The sequence below is a fragment of the Gavialis gangeticus genome, unplaced genomic scaffold (assembly GCF_001723915.1).
Source record: "Gavialis gangeticus isolate Ggan-Ray unplaced genomic scaffold, GavGan_comp1, whole genome shotgun sequence".
Taxonomy (NCBI): Eukaryota; Metazoa; Chordata; order Crocodylia; family Gavialidae; genus Gavialis; species Gavialis gangeticus.
The window spans coordinates 129355598-129373895 of NW_017728992.1; the positions used below are offsets into that span (position 1 = coordinate 129355598).

The 18298-nt window shown below is 40.1% G+C and overlaps 1 protein-coding gene across 1 annotated transcript in view; it reads right to left on the minus strand.

The window, feature by feature from the left end:
• ARFGEF1 (ADP ribosylation factor guanine nucleotide exchange factor 1) overlaps positions 1–18298 on the minus strand; it is a 153114-nt gene that overhangs the window by 20159 nt on the left and 114657 nt on the right. Inside the window, exons 20-29 of the mRNA XM_019527763.1 lie at positions 14663–14821; positions 14124–14274; positions 9720–9810; positions 8473–8513; positions 8211–8380; positions 7502–7653; positions 7152–7324; positions 2282–2442; positions 1472–1602; positions 45–174 (exon numbers count right to left, since the gene is read on the minus strand). Coding sequence (XP_019383308.1) covers positions 45–174; positions 1472–1602; positions 2282–2442; positions 7152–7324; positions 7502–7653; positions 8211–8380; positions 8473–8513; positions 9720–9810; positions 14124–14274; positions 14663–14821 — 1359 coding nt within the window. The remainder of the gene's footprint in view (positions 1–44; positions 175–1471; positions 1603–2281; positions 2443–7151; positions 7325–7501; positions 7654–8210; positions 8381–8472; positions 8514–9719; positions 9811–14123; positions 14275–14662; positions 14822–18298) is intronic.

The window sequence follows — 18298 nt, forward strand, 5'->3', positions numbered from 1 at the left end:
TCAATCCCCCCCTTCGTAACCCCTTTTTTTTTTTTTTTTTTTACCTCCGTTTGCTGCTCTGGCAGTTTCATGTTGTCAAATATCCTGAAGACTATCCGAAACAAATCCTGCCACCAGTGTTTCTCATAAGTATGGCCGTACGTTTTCATAATTTCAAACATTACTGTTAATCCCCTGAAATGAAAAAAGGCCAAATCTGAAGAGCCATATAAAGAAACAGCTGACAGAAGATCCAACACTGGCACAGGTAACCTTGAATCCTGTTGAAACATGTTGTATGTTGGTTTGGTTTTAAAGCACGCTCCATTTGTACTCTTCTTACTACTCACTTTTAGTATGCCGATATAAAAGTCTGTATTTTTTTTTTTATGTGTTTATAAGAAACCTTTCAGAAGTTGGAGGGGCATCAAAAATAATTCTGGGACTTGTGAGCATTCCAAACAGAATTTAACTTTACAGCTTTTCTAGTTGAAAAAAGGACACATGACTTAGGCACTAAGCCCAGCTGAATGGACACTTAAGGAAAACTTGAAAAAGCAAGTGATAGAACCAGTTAAAATTAGAAGAGGTTTTTACAGGATTTTGCCATTAGGGTCTATTAAAAATGACATCTACTTCTTATTTAGTCTCATTTATTCAAATACACAAAACACAAACAGGAGTTTGGCATTCAACAAAACCAATTATTTTGAAGAAGAACTGCTAAACTGGAATGGCAAGTAGTGGGATGTCAGGAAAGGACAGGGTTTTTTTGTTTACATTTACCAAAATAGAAGTATGGATACTAACTCAATTCAATTCTTTATCTGAACAAAGACTTCATGCACCTGATTATCTACCCAGTTAGTTCAGTGCATCAAAATTTCTGTCTGCTCTGTACTATCAACTTTAAAACTGCTTTTTTACATTTGATTGTAGGAACTGCTAACAACTTTGGAAGTGAAAGATTTTGCCTAATTTATAATCTCTACATTATTCTATATGGAGAAATGCTATGGTTTTCTGTTTAAAAACATTTTAGAATGTTTAAAAGTAATAATATGCTTTACATTTTTTTTATTTATTGTGTTCTTGAATTCATTCATTTGTTCCTGAACAGGCACTAGAAGTAGGTTTGAATATCACAGATGGGAAAGGCAGAAATCAGAAGCAGCTCAGGACCACAGTAGGCCTCCATTTTACAATAATATTACATACCCATATCTATGTGCAATGGGTGTTTCTCAAGTAAAAAATTAAGGTGGTAAAAAGGAGATCATCTACCTTCTATTTTATTTTTAATGTTTCACCATGTTTAACATATCTGTAGCATTTCTCTTCCCAGACTGGTATCGATTAAATCAAACATGAGAATAAAAGACTTGGCCAAACTGGTTAACAGAAAAAAAACCAAGTTTAAGTAGAGGTAAAGGCTCATAATTAATAGAACAACCCCCCCTTAAAAATGTGAATTACAAATACAGATTGTTACCTGGTTCTTACATCTAATTTGCATCTATTGATGATACAAGATAACTCAAAGAGAATTGGGAACCATCCTCTCACCCACACTCTATCTTCAGGAGCGACATTCATATCATCACTTGTGTATTCTTTAAAAGCCTTTAAAACAACCACAGGATATATGAGTATCATTTACATATTCTACCTCAAACAAAACAGTAAGTTGTTTTGTTGAATAAACTCAATTGTTATGGATATTAAATTAGAAAAAATATCTATTATATTATAATCTATTTTTTTTTTTTTGCAAATAATACCATAAGCAATGTGGCAATCAAGATGTTACTTTACAGGATAACATGGTAAAGATAGAATTACTGTATTTTTTAAATGACTGATATTAAAAAAGGTGTGAAAAGGTTATTTTCCTGAAAATATGGATGGTATATAAGCATTTTTTACTTTCAATGTAAATTACTCATTAGTCCTAACTATCACCCACTCCCCCTCCCTCTGTAGGAACATCGTGGAGGTTAAGAACCACCACAATTTGCATTTGATACTATATTTATGTCACCATTTACTGTTTGGAAATGATGCTCCTGCAAAGGCAACACACTTTGAGATAGCTTTCTTGGGATCTGTGGGAATTTGGCCTAACTAGCAAGTAAACTGCAACAAAATTGTAGCCTTCCACACCTTATACCAAAGATATCCACTCCTGGTTCTTTCTCCCTCACAGATTTAGAGATAAACTATTAAGGGTTAGAGCTAAGATTTTGTTACATTATGATAATATCAATTAAACGCTTGTGATTCAGTGAATAATCAACTATACCTGAGGTCTGTCAGAAACATATTTTGCACAATGACGAATGAGACGGATTGCTTCCATACTGGTGTCTGGAAAAGCCGCATTGCATGCAAATTCAGACAAACATTTTACCGCATCCTGGAAAGAATCAATGGTGGCTGGGAAGTGCTTTTCAAATACAATTGCTGGAAAAAACACAGGTATGCAAAGTTAACACATGCCCTTCAATATTTTTAAACGAAATATCAGGTGTTTTATAAAATATTTTTCAAAAGGCCAAACTATTAATTTAATATACAAAACAAGGGAAAAAGGAGTGACAACCCAATTTTTTAAAAAAAGGAGTTCGTCACTGCATGGCTCTGCTAAGTGTAAAACACAGTATAAAAACTAAAATTATTCTGAAATTAAGAATTCACCTAAATGACACCATAAATCTGGTTTTATACATAACTAATGTAGTGGTTCAAAACAGTAAAAGGCCACAACTAAGTGACTCCAGAAATTAAAAAAGTGACAAGGTGTGGCATTTAGCATTTTCTGTCTATATTTAACTGTTCCACTAGGGGCAGAACAATATCCACCAGCGCTGGCTGGCCACAGTCTCTCTCCACCAGAGCAACAGAGCAGCTCTTTGAATGAGTCATCCCTACCTCACACAAAACTAATTAAATACCGCTACTGGCTGCAAGCTCCCATTTTTCACATATTATCCTATACTGGAATTTATAAGAAAGGTCATGTTAAATTAAAAAAAGCTATACCTGAAGGGATCAGACACTGAAAGAAACATTCACCCCCTCTCCTATGCGTCCAGCTTTTAAACAACCATCTAACCTCAAACTCATCAGTAGAGGCACTCTCCTCTGATCAAACATGAAGCAAGAGGAACAAGACCCCAACTAAACAACAAATGCAAAACTTGTCAACGATCTCCAGTCACCATAATCAATCAACACTTCACAAAACTATCAGAAACCACGGACCTGATATATGGACCTGACCATGGACCTGACAAAAGTGCTCCCATGGGAATTATGTGGGTAAACCTACACCATCACTGAAATTCAGAAGGTACTTCCAGAAACAAAGCACTGAAACACTATGGCAAATATGGTAACACTTTTCACAGAGCCACCATTCCATCTCTGAATTCACTCTCCTCAAAGGAAACATACTTAGTATCTGCAGAAAAGGAGTCTGGGAACAAGCATTTCTAACTTTACTGGACTTCAGTAGCAACGGACTTAATACAGCCAATTCCTTTATGGCTCAGTATAACTTACTTGTGTTTCTACTAAGCTTTCCATGTTCCTCCAGTGATAACAGCCTTCTTCCCTTATGAAGGCTCTTAAAATTTTTTTTTAATAGAATTAGGTTTTAGATAACTGTTCTTTACATAGTCCGTAAGTACTTCCGAAAGCTTCTCTTTGCTCCACAGGTTCACTGCTCACTTCTCAATTTAATTTTAACGTAAGGGGATTAACGACAAGTGATGTTCCATCTGTTATTTTATTTAAGCTACATCTGCTACCTTCCTAGAGAATTTTGTATCCGAAAGCTTGTCTAACTTCTCTAACTTTATTACACATAAACCACTTTAAGTGATCAGAAACTGGTTTAAACCTGTATCAGAACATAAGTTCAGCGCACATAAACCAGTTTCAAAATGGCTGAAACTGGTTTAAGTTAACCTGGTTGAATATAATACCAGACTTGACTGATCTGAGTCAAACCGGTTCATGCAATGTCTGTCCCAGACCCCTTCCTGGTTTAAGTTAAACCAGAGTCCCCCAGCATCCCAGATGCTTTGCAACCCTGGGTTGGACAGGGCTGTGCTCTCTGCTCCAGAGAACAGAGCTGGCCCCACCCCTCTGCTCCCTAGCCAGAGCTCCAGCAGAGACTGCCTGGCCTCCCCTGCTCCCCACCTTGCTGCTCAAGTAGTGATCCCCTCCTCCCTTCCTCCAATCTCTCACAGCACAAACCCCAGCCCCACAGACCCCTACATACGTAGATCAGCTGGTAATGTCTCCCCTTCCTTCCTTGGAAAACACTGTTTAAGAAGAGCTTGAACTAATGAGAGAGGCTTCTGTTTTGTTGATGGGCTGATAAACTCTGTGTTATCAGCTCCCTGCTGGCTCCCCTGCCTGTCAGGTTTACAGACAGTATGAAGCAGCAGGGAGAGCAAGATTGAAAAGCTCAGTATCATGAACAGATGCATACACTGCACACCCCACCTTTGCTTCAGTGTGCCATGGGACTAGCATCTAGCAACACTCCCGTCCCTTGAGCAGCGAGGAAGGAAAAGCCTGGGACAGTGCAGGCAGGGTGGGGGGTTTATACCGTTCCCTAATAGAGCATGCTACCAGGGTCTGACCATGCCCCACCTCAGTTCAGTGCTGCGGAAGGAAAGGGAGGTCTGCTTTAGCAACCCCAGCTTCTAGCCTGAGCCACTGCAGGCACGTTCCTGCATTTCCTCAGTCCAGAGGGAATGTTTCTGCATTTGCAAACTGATTCAATCTAGGCAGGTTAGACTAACCAGAAAAGATCTGATTCAATTCAGGCTCATGCTTTTTGAATATCTGCCCCTAGTCTTAAGAGTACATGTGTAGTTTTGGGCTCCACATTTTCAGATGTGGAAAAGTTAAGGAGAGTCCAAAGACAGGTTTAAGAGAGTCCAAAATGATAAAGGGCCTGGAAGGCGAGTCATAAGGAGAGACTGAAAGAGACATGCTCAGCTTGTGAAAAAGTTCCTTAAAAGGGGACTGCTGGAAGTCATCAAATGGTAGTCAAATATCTGAAGGACTACTATGAAGAAAAAGAACATTTATTCTGCCACTGCACAGAGTAGGATGCACAGCAAAGGCTTAACATTGCAAGCAGAGTAGGTTTATTAGAGTGTGTGGCGCATGGGGTTATGTCTATAGTCTCCAAGCTGTAGAGCAGAATAGCTTTTCCCATGCTTCTGTGCTTTGTTGGCTGCTGCATGGGGTCAGGAAAGAACCTTCCTCTCTGCTATTGCTACAGGTATCAGGGGGTTTTGTTCACCTCCCTCAAAAGCATTGGGTGTTGGCTGCAGCCAAGGCTGGGGATTTTGACTGGGTTATGCTGATGCTCCTGTTGGGGCTAAAAAACTTTGGTTCATGGTCACAGGCTCTTGCCCCTCTCCTCAAGGTCAGACTAAATTGCCATATTTGGGATCAGGAAGAAATTTATCACATGATCAGAATCAGCATGGACTGAGGGAGAGCTGGGGTTTCTTTCCTGTGGGGTCATAAAGTCCTCTTACCTGGATATAGCTCAAGTGTATTTTAACAATCACTTCCTGTCCTTGCAGCAGGATATTCACAGTGACCTCTTCTCCCTGCTTTACCTCTGGCAGGTTAGAGGGTTTTGGTTTCCTGGGATAATGTACCTAGTGGCTGTGCAACAAGGCTGTTTGTATAGTATTAAGGATAAGTTGGACCACTGGTCTTCAAGATTTTTAGACTTGAAACACCCATCCACAAACTTTTCTGAATTTGGTGGCACCCCAGTTAAGAACCACTGATCCAACCACATAACTAGTTATTTCTTTGCCTAGGGCACAGAGGGGATGGGGAGGGGGTTCTGCTAAGAGCAGGAAAAAGGGGGTGGAAGGACCAGGAAGCATCTTACCTGCCACAACATGAACTCATTGGCTGCAGGCTGAAGTGGGGACCCAGGGTGGAGTCCCAACCTCATTCAACCTCTCCAATAACCCTCTCAGATGCTGGTGATCTACATACAGATCCTGGCTGTAACCCTTTCACAGCCAAATTAAGGTTTTAACAGAGGAGCTGTTGCTGGGGGGGGGGTAGGGAAGAGCATAGCCTCTCTGCTCAGCTGGAGCCTGTGAAGAGCACAAACCCCTGACACCCCCTGCCTCTGCAGTGTTGCAGAGATCGTGATGGGAGTCAGGGGGAGAAGAGCAGCTGTCCCTTAAACACAAGTGCTATAGCTGCATGGGCTTGGGCTGCTGCCAAGGAACAGGCAGCAGTGCAGGATCCCAGAGGCTGCTTTAGGTGCCCCATTCATTCCCACCCCAAGTGCAAGCCTGTGGCTCATGGGAAGGCCTCAGGGGAGGAAAGTGGGGTCATTTCAACCAGCAGAGGTGCTGGCTCAGTGGCACCTCTGGAAAGGTCTTGTGGCACACCCTGGCTGACAACCACTGGGTTAGACACAGTTTTGTATAGGATAGCTCAGAAAGGGATGACTGTGCCTTGAGCAGGAGTTTGGACTAGCTGACCTCCCAAGAATCTTTCACCCCTACTTTGGATGATTCTACATTTGATAAATATACAAACCAGCATCACTGAACTTTAACTACCTTCTAGAAAGCAACATTTTTTCAAGTTGCACAAATAACCCTCACAGCATTCAGTGCCTAAAGCCAAGATTATAAAGTCATAGTCTCAACAGCCCTAGTAGCTTCTGCTAAACCTTACAGACTTAGACAAGACAACCTCAGGAGTTAAGTGGTAGAGTAGACGGGTAACAGGTATGTGGCAAAAATCAAAGAAGAATATTTGCTGTACAAAAACAAACTCCCAATCAAAAATGAAAATTGTCAAAAATAATCCAATGCTTGACTTTTCACAGTCAAGAGATATTTAGAACTTAGTTATAAAACTTTAAAAATGATTTAGATTAGAAATACAGATGACAAAGATTATTGTACTACTTTTAAAAGCATAGATTCTTGGTAAATCATAAACAGAGTGAAAGCTGAGAAACACACATTGCTTCAACAAGTATTTAAGACATCTACTGATTGCAAAAAGGTCATAAATTTACAACTAACTAAAGGAAAGTCTCAGTTGCTTTCCCTGAAACAATCCATAGGGATGTGTGTAAATTATGCATCAGTACTCACTGACAATGTGTCCTGTAGTCTGAAATGCAAGTTCCACTATACTTTCATCCTGATCTGATGCAGCCAAATGAAACACAGAAAAAATATTCTTCCAACCCGAGCGAATATTGGCAGCCTGGGAATTCACCATCTGTGCTATGCACCGTACAACCATGTCTCGAATGGTAGGAGACCTAAGTTATTAAAAATATGAAGAATAAATAGTAATTCAAACCCAACTGAACTACTGATTACATATTTTATACTTTCTACTATGGAGTGATTTAAATTCACATAAAATACTTTAAACAAGGTAGCTGGTTCCAAAAAATTGGTGTTCATGACCCTAAGTTAAAATTGCATACTATTACCTGTTCCTCTTCATTATGTGTTCAAATGGCCTTAAGAAGTCCTTTTGAAACCGGAAATTAGCAAGTTCTCCCTTTTCTAGGAACTTCATTGATAGCTGCCTTAGTGAGTCTACTGCAAAAATAGCTACATCTTCATTGGGATTGCATCCAACCTAGTAGTACAGAAGGAGGAACTGAACATCAGTATTAACACTGTATTTTTAGGACGAGTACCGAATTGTCTTTACATTTGAAAGCGGAACGGTAAAAACAGAAATGTTTAGACATGCATCAAAATTCTGAATTCAACACACAGAAGACAAAGATGACATATAGTTTAGAAAAAAACCCTCAATACAAGAAATAACCAAATCCGAGTTAAAAGTACACACCTCCTTTACAAAACCCAATAAAAATAGTACATTATCAACTGAGGTTGCCATTTAAGATCTATGACTAACAAGTTAGTAAATTTATACTGTTAGCTATGTATGTAAGGCCTGTTTAACTGAAGAACCTCATATTTCCAATGCGGTCTAACAGAGTAGTAGATGGCTGTAGCTTTCTATAAGCTTTCTGTATGCCTTGTTCATTGTTCTTTGGTACTGTGTTTACCGACCTTGCAGAACAGAGGCAAAAGAAATTAATTTGCAAAAATTATGCTCAGTTTAAGTTGAGAGAACTTAATTGAAAAACAGCTTATAACTGATGGAACAAGTGGCAAAAATACCTTATTAAAGTGATCTCCAATGACTTCCCAGATTCTTGACCACTGTAGTCTTATTCGGCCCATATTGTAGTAAGAAATCTCCACTATCTTCTGCAGACTAAACATTCGAGGGTGGGTAGCAGACAGCAGTTCATCCATAGATACAGCACAAAGCCAGCGGACAAAATCCACTGTTAAATAAATCACAGAATTTATTTAACATTATTTATTAGTGTTATCAGAATGCTACTTTGCAGCTAATGGAAGAAATGACGAAACTTACCAATAGCATTTCCATCTAGTCTGGTAGATCCTGTAAATATTCTGCAAAATTCACAGTTTATAAGAGTTTATTAATATCTTAAATGAAATGGTTTCCATTTTAAAAAGTTATTTTTTTAATACCAGAACTATTTACAACTATTATCATAATAAATAAAGTTATGAAACAAGTTTCACTGCCATATTTCATACATGATAGCTGAGTTGTCAAAAGCAGGCACATCAAAAATGTGAGGCAGTACCTCATACAATTTTTTGATCTCTGCCCCCGAGAGAGTTTCATAAGAAAGTAGCATATACAGAACAACAACACATAAAACATACACCAGGAAGCACTTTCTGGTATACCACAAAGCAGAAAGACTTTGATCATTTTTTAAAAACATTTATAAACAACATTTAATATTTGCCAAAACACGTAGCTGTACCAGTTAAAAACTGCAACATTGCTCAGGGTAAAACTATGGAAGAATACTGTAAATCTAATAAGGTGTAGGTAGTATATACAGAGGTATTTTAGAAGAATTTGACTAGTAACAAACCTGAATACACACAAAAAATTAACTATCCAACCCTTGTTACAGTCCTAAAAGCTCAGCTAGTTTTTTAAACAAATTGAAGAATTACATATGTCTGGGCGTACAAACTTTGTATAGATGAAAATTATAAAGATACACTAGTGTAAGTTATATTTCACCCCTGTTTTCTTGAAAATTTTCTAGAACTGCATTTTAGACTGGGAAGAATAAAAAAGGTGGCAACATTTCAAGTGACAAAGTTCTATATAAAATCTGCTAAATTCACAGAACCCCCAAGACATCTCTCACTAAATGGGAAGTCTTGCCAACTATGCTTAGCATTCTGCAAGCATTTCCAGGATTCAGACTGAAATGCAACCATCAAAACTCTGTGCAATGTGTCTAACTGCCTGTTAGAGTAACAATGTAAATGGGTTGAGAAAACTGGGGTTTTGCCAGTAGTTTCAGCTCTCCAGCTCTTATACAGCAAAAATCAACCAACCAACCTTCCTCTATGGTTTATATTCTTAACTTTCCTTATCCCCCACCTCACCTGCCTTTTCCTTTAAGCAACTTCAGTCAGCTTATACCTGAGCATAGCAGTAAGCAGACTGTGTGTGAAAGCACTTGGAAACAAAATAAACTTTATTTATATTTCCTACATGCATACAGTGTATTCATATATAGCCCAAAGACCTGATGAGATACTAGAATAAGAAAGGTACTGTACCTGTCTACAGCAACAACAACACTTTGGGAACTAGTTTCTCCAATGGATTCCTGTATGCTTGCTATTTGTTTCCAGTCCACATTCCCACCAACTGGGGGAGAGAGGGTGAAATTGAAAATATAAGGGGTAGGGTAATGGGAAGAAGAAAAAGAGGAGAACACTACTGTCAGTATTTCAAGAACTGAATGTATTTGCATTTACAAAAGAATGCAAGTCAACTAAATTCTTCCCTCCCCTCTTGACACAGTAGTTGATAATCTCCTTGAACAGCCTTTTGCTGGGCTGATCCCCCATCTTGCTTCAAAGGAGTTTCTTCTCCTGGTACCAGCAAAATTCCCCCAAATACCTCTAAAGACAGACGAGAAAGATGCTTGTGGTGCAATTAACATTAGACTTTATTCATTTCCCTCTTAAAAATGATTCTTTGGGAGTTTTGGTGCCAAAACTAAACTGCAGGTGATAGGAGGCTGTGGGGAAATCATGAGGGAATCTGCACTCGGACCAAGGGGAAAGAACTGTCTATACTGGTAGTGCATGAATGAGGGAAACAAAGCAGAGTTTCTTTAAACAATGCACCATAGACCATGGACAAGTGTGCAGTCTGAGGCACTCCAAGTGCCTCCGACATGCTACAAACAAAAAGGGTTCCTGGCTGACCGTGGGAATCTCTGAGGACCATAGGCCAAGAAGTATTCAGAGATGTCTGCTCTCTGGCCCCTTGGCTAGAGACCACCACCGCTGCATGACTTCACAGCTGTTTTGAAGTATCCCAAAGGAAGGGCTCCCATCTGCACTGTGCTGAAGCACTCTGAACTGGACAGGAATTTGGAGTGCTTTAAATGAACGCCTGCCCATACTCCTACGTACCACCAGAGGGAAAATTAATTAACCAAACTAATAAACACATTATTAGGACAGAAAACCACCATTTTTAAAAATATAAGATCCTAATTATAATTCTTAAGTTTTTATTTAGGAAAGTTTCTAAAGATTTCAGCACAATATGAAACACAGAGTTAATACTGCCAGGGTACCTCTACTGAGGTGCCACAGACTATAGACAATGCAACACAAAGGGTATTTGTTTCATTGTAAAACACTCCATTAAGAAAAGATAAAATTCAATGACAAGCCATTCAATAAAAAATAAGTGTTATTTCTGAATTTCTTTTCCTACAAGAAAAAATTCCTACTCCATAATTTGTCAGTGAGAAAAATATGAGTACTTTCTTTTAATTCCCCACATTCTCAGTCTTCTTTTTCCATGAGTGAATGCATGGTGAATTCCACAGTTGGGAAAAGTATTTTCAGCCAGGTGAGAACCATGAAACTCACAAAATCTAATAAATAAAAATAGCACCAGAGAGTGGGGATCCATATATACATGTTTTTAAAAGTAGTCTAGGAGTCTAAAATATTTCATCCTTCTCCTATGCTTTTTACGGAACAAAACTGTTCATATCAAGCATTTTTGGCTTTCAAAAACAATACTGTGTTTTATCTAAGGGTGTTCGCTTTGCAAGAAAAATATGGTATTTGAAAAGAGCAAGGTTTCTCCTCACGAAACACCTTAGCTAAGTGATGGAATGAAGGCACATTACTGAGGGAACCATGGAGAGAGCTGGGTGAGGAAGCAGGAAGGCCCAAGGAACAAGGATTGGGGTTAAATCCAGACATAAGTAGCTAAAGAGTAAGGCCAGAGAAGCTAGCAAGAGAATTATGACTGCTGTAAGTGATACTCACAGCTTTTACCAGATAGTGGGTGAGCCTACACATGCTATTAACGTGCAGCAATAAACTTCAGCACCTATTGTGCCAGGGCTGCCCTGACCCAGCTCAACGTGCCATGGAGGGGCTAGTTGGGGCATGGGGGTGCTTCAATGCTAGCTAGCAGGCAGCCCCTACACTGAAGCACCCTTGTGCCCCAGCCAGCTTGGTCAGCATCTACACGTGCAGTGGTCCACACTAAAAACACTCCACAGCAGTACAGCACTTGAATTTACAAGTACTAATCTGTGGCAGAGTTTATTAGTTCACTGTGGCCTAATAGAGCCGCACATGTAGACGCAGAGCTAATTAGGCAGCTCAACAGTAAACAACTTGTGTAGATGCACCTGATATCACATGCACAAATAAGACCAGATACTTGGGTTAATGGTACTGTGTATATGCAAGGGGCATAAGTGGTATCCTAATTGTAAGAAAAAATAAAAATAGTTTGTTGCTTCCATAGTGCATAATGTTGTTCACATTACGTTCTTCCACACAGAGATATTTACTGATGTATCTATTAAAATATAGTGTTCATTTTAACTTAGGTTTCTATGCATCATGGAAAAGTATAAATTCAAGGACTTTCATTTTCAATAAGCACAAATTGTTTTTACATACTGTTTTACTTAATTTAACAATGAAGAACATTAGCAGGGCTGGAAGGAACCTCAGAAGGAGGTCATGCAATTCAACTTCTGCTCAAGGCAGGATCATTCTTGACTAAACTGAAAGATGCATACTGTGACAACTACAGATCTATGGCTATGTGAGTAGCTATACATTTTTATTAATGTGAAAATGAAAAATTTGGAAAAGTGAACAAGAGCCTATTTATTCAAACCATCTCACCAATAAAAGTTAAGTTTTGCTCTCAGACCAATCAATAAACAAACTATTGGGTAGTAATCAGTTAACAACAAAATAAAGGATCTGATTTCAACTATTTACTGCACATTAATCACCAGTATAATCAAATATTTAAGTTAATGAACTCTGCTGACTTTTCACTGAGGTCTACAACAGGGCAACATCTTTAATCTACACTCAGAGGTCTGCTCCTGTAACAGTTAGGTCTGTCAAAATTATACAGTTATGATGTACTTAACTTTCTCTTCAAAATTACTATAAGGGGTTTTTTTTTTTTATTAGATCTACGTTTAAGACATTTTTAACTCTTCCCATTGACAGCTAGGCAGCATTACAAAGAATATTCAATTTTGGAACAAGTATCTCAGTTTTTATTAGCAACTGCATAAAATACTTTATGCCCTCCCAACCTGGTGCCTTCTATGACCAGGTCACAAAATCCTTAGACGCAGGGGTAGCAGTGGACATAGTCTTTCTGGACTTTCGGAAGGCCTTTGACACTGTCTCTCACCCTATTCTCATTAAAAAACTAGGAGACTGTGGTGTCAACACCTACACAGTCAAATGGGTCACTAACTGGCTGGAGGGCCGCACCCAGAGACTGGTGGTGGACGGGTCATTTTCAACCTGGAGGGATGTGGGCAGTGGGGTCCCCCAGAGCTCGGTCCTTGGGCCTGCACTGTTCAACATCTTTATCAGTGACTTGGACAAGGGGGTAAAAAGCATCCTGTTCAAATTTGCAGACGACACTAAGATGTGGGGGGGAAGTGGGCACGCTAGAAGGAAAGAATAGGCTGCAGTCAGACCTAGACAGGTTACAGGGGTGGGCAGATGAGAATAGGATGGGATTCAACACCGACAAGTGCAAGGTGATGCACCTGGGGAGGAAGAACCAGCAGCATACCTACAGATTGGGGAACTCCCTTCTTGTCAGTGCAGAGGCAGAAAAGGATCTTGGAGTCATTATTAATGCCAAAATGAACATGGGCTGACAGTGTGGCTACATGGTCAGGAAGGCCAACTGTACCTTGTCATGCATCTACAGATGCATCTCAAGCAGGTCCAAGGAGGTGATCCTCCCCCTCTATGCAACACTGGTCAGGCTGCAGTAGGAATACTGTGTCCAGTTCTGGGTGCTGCACTTCAGGAGGGGTGTGGACAGCATGGAGAGGGTCCAGAGGAGGGCCACTCGCATGATCAGGGGGCAGCAGGGCAGGCCCTACGAGGAGAGGCTAAGGGACCTGAACCTGTTCAGCCTCCACAAGAGAAGGCTGAGGGGGGATCTAGTGGCCTGTTACAAACTAGTCAGGGGAGACCAGCAGGCATTGGGGGAGTCCCTATTCCCCTGACCACTGCCAGGAGCGACAAGAAATAATGGTCACAAGCTGGCAGAGGGTAGATTTAGGCTAGATATCAGGAGGCGCTACTTCACAGTCAGGGCAGCTAGGATCTGGAACCAACTTCCAAGAGAAGTGGTGCTGGCTCCTACCCTGGGGGTCTTAAGAGGAGGTTAGATGAACACTTTGCTGGGGCTGTTTTACCCCAGTACTCTTTTCCTGCCATGGCAGGGGGTCGGACTTGATGATCTGCTCAGGTCCCTTCTGACCCTACAAACTATGAAACTCTGAAATATTAAAAGGTCTAGTCTCATAATTAAAGCCCTCCAGACAACCACAATCTGAAAACAAGCTTTCCTGAATTATACCTGAACAAATTCAGACCAGTATATACTAAGCTAAGTGCTTAGTATTCAGTATTACTCACCTAGACCAAGGCCAACAAATTCATCAGGTGCCTGGTCCTTTGTTCCAGTAAAAGAACCTTCCCTACCTCGTACTGTTCCAGAGATGTAACGGGGTTTTACTCCAGTTCCAATCAGTTGTGCCAGCTCAAGCTGACTGATGCATTTTAGTATCTAAATGAAACAAATTCAGAAGCCATATCTCAGCAAAAAGTAGATTTGAAAACATTTATAAAAAGTGAACTGTGTTAGTAAAAGTTACTTAAAGAACAAATGTCATTTATTTGTATGCATACATGGGCACACACACACTACAGGTATACACCTGTGGCCAAATAATTAAACCAGAATTCATCTTATATAACCTGGATCCAATTCTGCAACTTTATTTACATAAGGGCTTTAGAATAGGGCTAAACTATATAAGCCCATATAACAGGTTTTACATATACCGCATACTGTATATGTGGATACATTATCAATCATGCTACATTAAAAATATGAAAATATTTCCATACATAATACATTTTCTTACAGCTTAAAAATGAATTTGCTCTTGTACCTCATGCCAGGAATTTCCCAAATAGTTTCCATCTGTATGAGCCACGGTAATGAGTGTTTTTATTGTATCAATGTTCTTCTGTTTCATTTCAGTAATACCAGAACTCACAGTAAGTAAGGTAAATCTTGCTAGTGCTTGCACATATGCATCTCTTTCAAGCTACATAGGGAGAGAAAGAATTTTTTTCTGTAAGTTTGTACAACTTGTCAAATATCTTCCTGGTTTCTTTCTGCATTAGATGCATTAAGACTTAGGATTTTCTGTACACGTCTTCTATACTATATTACCAATGAAATGAACCAAAAGAAAAGCTGGAGACAACAATCCTTCCTACTTTTATGACAGAGCATCTTCAGTGTATGAAGATGATAATATGATGTGGTTGCCTAAAATAACAGAGGCCTGGACTCAGTAACTCAGATGAATCTCTTCCAATCCCATCCTATTAAAACATTTCAACAGTACATTAAGAATATAGGCTGAAGTGACAGTTTTGTATCCCCACTTTTTGAATGACTGCGCAAGATCAAAAACAATAGCATGAATTGTTTTCCTTATACACTATGTGTAACATGGTGATTCTTAACCAGGGTGCCAGGGCACCCTGGGGTGCCACCAAATCCTCTGCAGGGTGCCTCAAGTTGTGAGGAGAAAGGAGAAGTATGAGATGGTAAACAGATAAGCTGAGTAGGTAAGTGCAAGCTCAGGCTTGTCCTTACTTTGCCAGTCCCCTCAACCCCACTGCCTAGTTTTGGAAATTGGGTGCCACCCAATTCACAAACATTACAGAAGACACCTTATTGAGAGTGCAGGAACAAACCATCCCAATGCATAGGAAGACTAGCAAGTATGGCAGAAGACCAGCTTGGCTTAAAAGTGAACTCTTTAGTGGGCTAAAAAACACAAACAGGAAGCTTACAAGAAGTGGAAGCTTGGATAAATGACTAGGGAGGAATATAAGAGTATTAACTCATGCAGGAATGAAAACAGGAAGGCCAAAGTGCAACTGGAGTTTCAGCTAGCAAGGAACTTGAAGATGTCTACTTGGCAGCAGGTATCATGTGGAATGCTCCAGGGGGCCAGTCCTGGGGCAAGTGTTTTTCAGGGTCTTGATCAATGATCTAGAAGATGAGATGGAGTGTACCCTCAGCAAGTCTGCATATGGTCACCAAGCTGCAGGAGTAGTAGACACACTAGAGGGTAGGGCTAGGATTCAGAGAGACCGCAACATATTGGAGGACTGCACCAAAAAAAAAATCAAATCACATGAGGTTCAATAAGGACAAGTACAAGTCCTGCACTTAGGATAGAACAATCCCATGCACTGGTACAGGCTGGGGACCGACTGGCTAAGCAGCTGCTCTGTAGAATAGGACCTGGGAGTTACAGTGGAGAATAAGCTGAATAAGCCAGCTGTGTGCCCTTGTGGCAAAGGTGGCTAATGGCATACTGGGGTACAGTAGTAGGAGTGTTGTCAGCAGATTGAGGAAAGTGATTATTCCCCTCTACTTGGCACTGGTGAAGCCACATCTGGAGTACTGTGTCCAGTTTTGGCCCCCCAGCTACAGAAAGGATGTGGACAAATTGAAAAGCAACCAGCGGAGGCAACGAAAATGGTTGGGGGACTGGGGCACATGATTTGTGAGGAGAGGCTGAGGGAACTGGGCTTCTTTTGTCTGGAGGGGATAAGACAGAGGGAATTTAATAGCAACCTTCACAACTACATGGGTGGTTCCAAAGGGGATGGAGCTAGACTCTTCTCAGGCGTGGCAGATGACAGGACAAGAAGCAATACTCTCAAGTTGCAGCAAGAGAAGTTGAGGTTAGATATGAGGAAAAACTCACTGGGAGGAGAGTAAAACACTGGAACAAGTTACTCAGAGAGGCTGTGGACTCTCCATCCTTGGAGGTTTTTAAGGCCCAGCTTGACAGACCTTAGTTGGGGATGGTCCTGCTTTGAGCAGGGGGCTGGACTAGATGACCTCCTGAGGTCCCTTCCAACCCTAATTTTCCATGCATCCCTAGAAACCTAAAAGTAACTTGTAGGCATTTCACCACCACAACCAGTCAAAGTGCTGTCTTGCCAGACTCTGAAAGACTTTAAAGGAACAAGTCCTCAAAAGGAACCCCAAGAGAAATTTAAGCAATAAACTCTAAGCATGTGTACCTAAGTTCAGAGGGGAAAAAAAGGAAGAAAGGAAAAACCACCTACTACATAATATAGTTACTTTAACATAATTCCTAACGTCATGGAAGTTCTTAGTAGCATTATGGCTAGGGACAGAAATTACACATAAACCTGTATAAGTGATCAGAAACCATTCAAATCTGTAACACAACAGAAGTTCAGTGCACATAACCTAAATCAGTTAAGTCTGTTACTACATCCATGCAGGTTTATCTTAAACTAGCATCAGCCATTTTGAAAGTGGTTTAAATCAGTTTATTGAACTTCTGTCCCAGACCCCCTCCAGATTCAAGTTAATGCTCAGTCCCCCAGCATACTTTACTCCACCCCTGCAAACCAGCCCTCCCACCCCTTAGGGTCGATGGACTAGCCATAGCCCACACTGTCTGCCCAAGCAAGGAGGTGTGCTTTAGTGCACCCCAGCTTCTGGCCTGGGCCACTGCAGGCATGTGGCTGCATTTTTAAAATAAAAAAAGTGAATGCCTGTTCACTTGCTTATCAGTTCAATCTACGCAGCTTTGACTAACCTGCAAAGATTGAATCGATTCAGCCCTGGGCTTTTTGACTTTCTGTAGTTAGTCTTAGAATCAAGTCCCACAGTGTGGTCAGTGACTATCATCTATTAAGCAGACAAAAGTAGCTTTATAAAATCACTTTTTTTAGCTCTCAGAAAATAAGAAAGAGAAGAATTGCCTTCTATGTTTAAAAGCCACCTTAAACAGAAGAAAATGAAAATAACTAAGAAGCCCTCCCATTAACCAAAAATAGAGGGAAAAAAGGAGACATGCAAATTAACTTCATTATTTTAACACATATCTGGTTCCAGATGGTCAAAAGACCCAAGCCAGATTTGCATGATAGCATCAAATTAAAACTACAATCATGGAAAAACCCTGAATTTAATTGAGACTTCACTGTACTTACAGCAGAGGCAGCAAAGCTTCAAAATTGCACTGTAAAATCCACAGAATCCATAGACGGCACTGGAAAATTCCACAAAGAAAAAAACACCAAAAAACAAAAAACCTAGCAAAATTTTCACCTGTTATTAATTTGTTAGGATGCATAACCCAATGCTAACTATTCTTGGTGCCTTATCTTAGGTAACAAGCCATCTATATTTCTTTAACAAAACGAATAAAATTAAAGTGGCAGTAGGAAGGCAAGAGAAAAAGCCCACAGGTTTTCCATGAAACAGACACCCTATTATTTCTTATAGTGGAAACTTATCAGCCGCGCCCTTCATAACCACAAATGCCAAAACTGACAATATTCAGGTCTAAATAGGATCTTGCACAATAGGTTTATCTCGTTCTCACAGATAAACATAGTATTATTGACATAATTGTTCAGAGATTATTTTTCACATTATCCAATGCATAGGATTCTCAAGGAATGTACAGACATGACATGATACCATTCTTTAAGTTTCACTGCGGGGAAAGAAA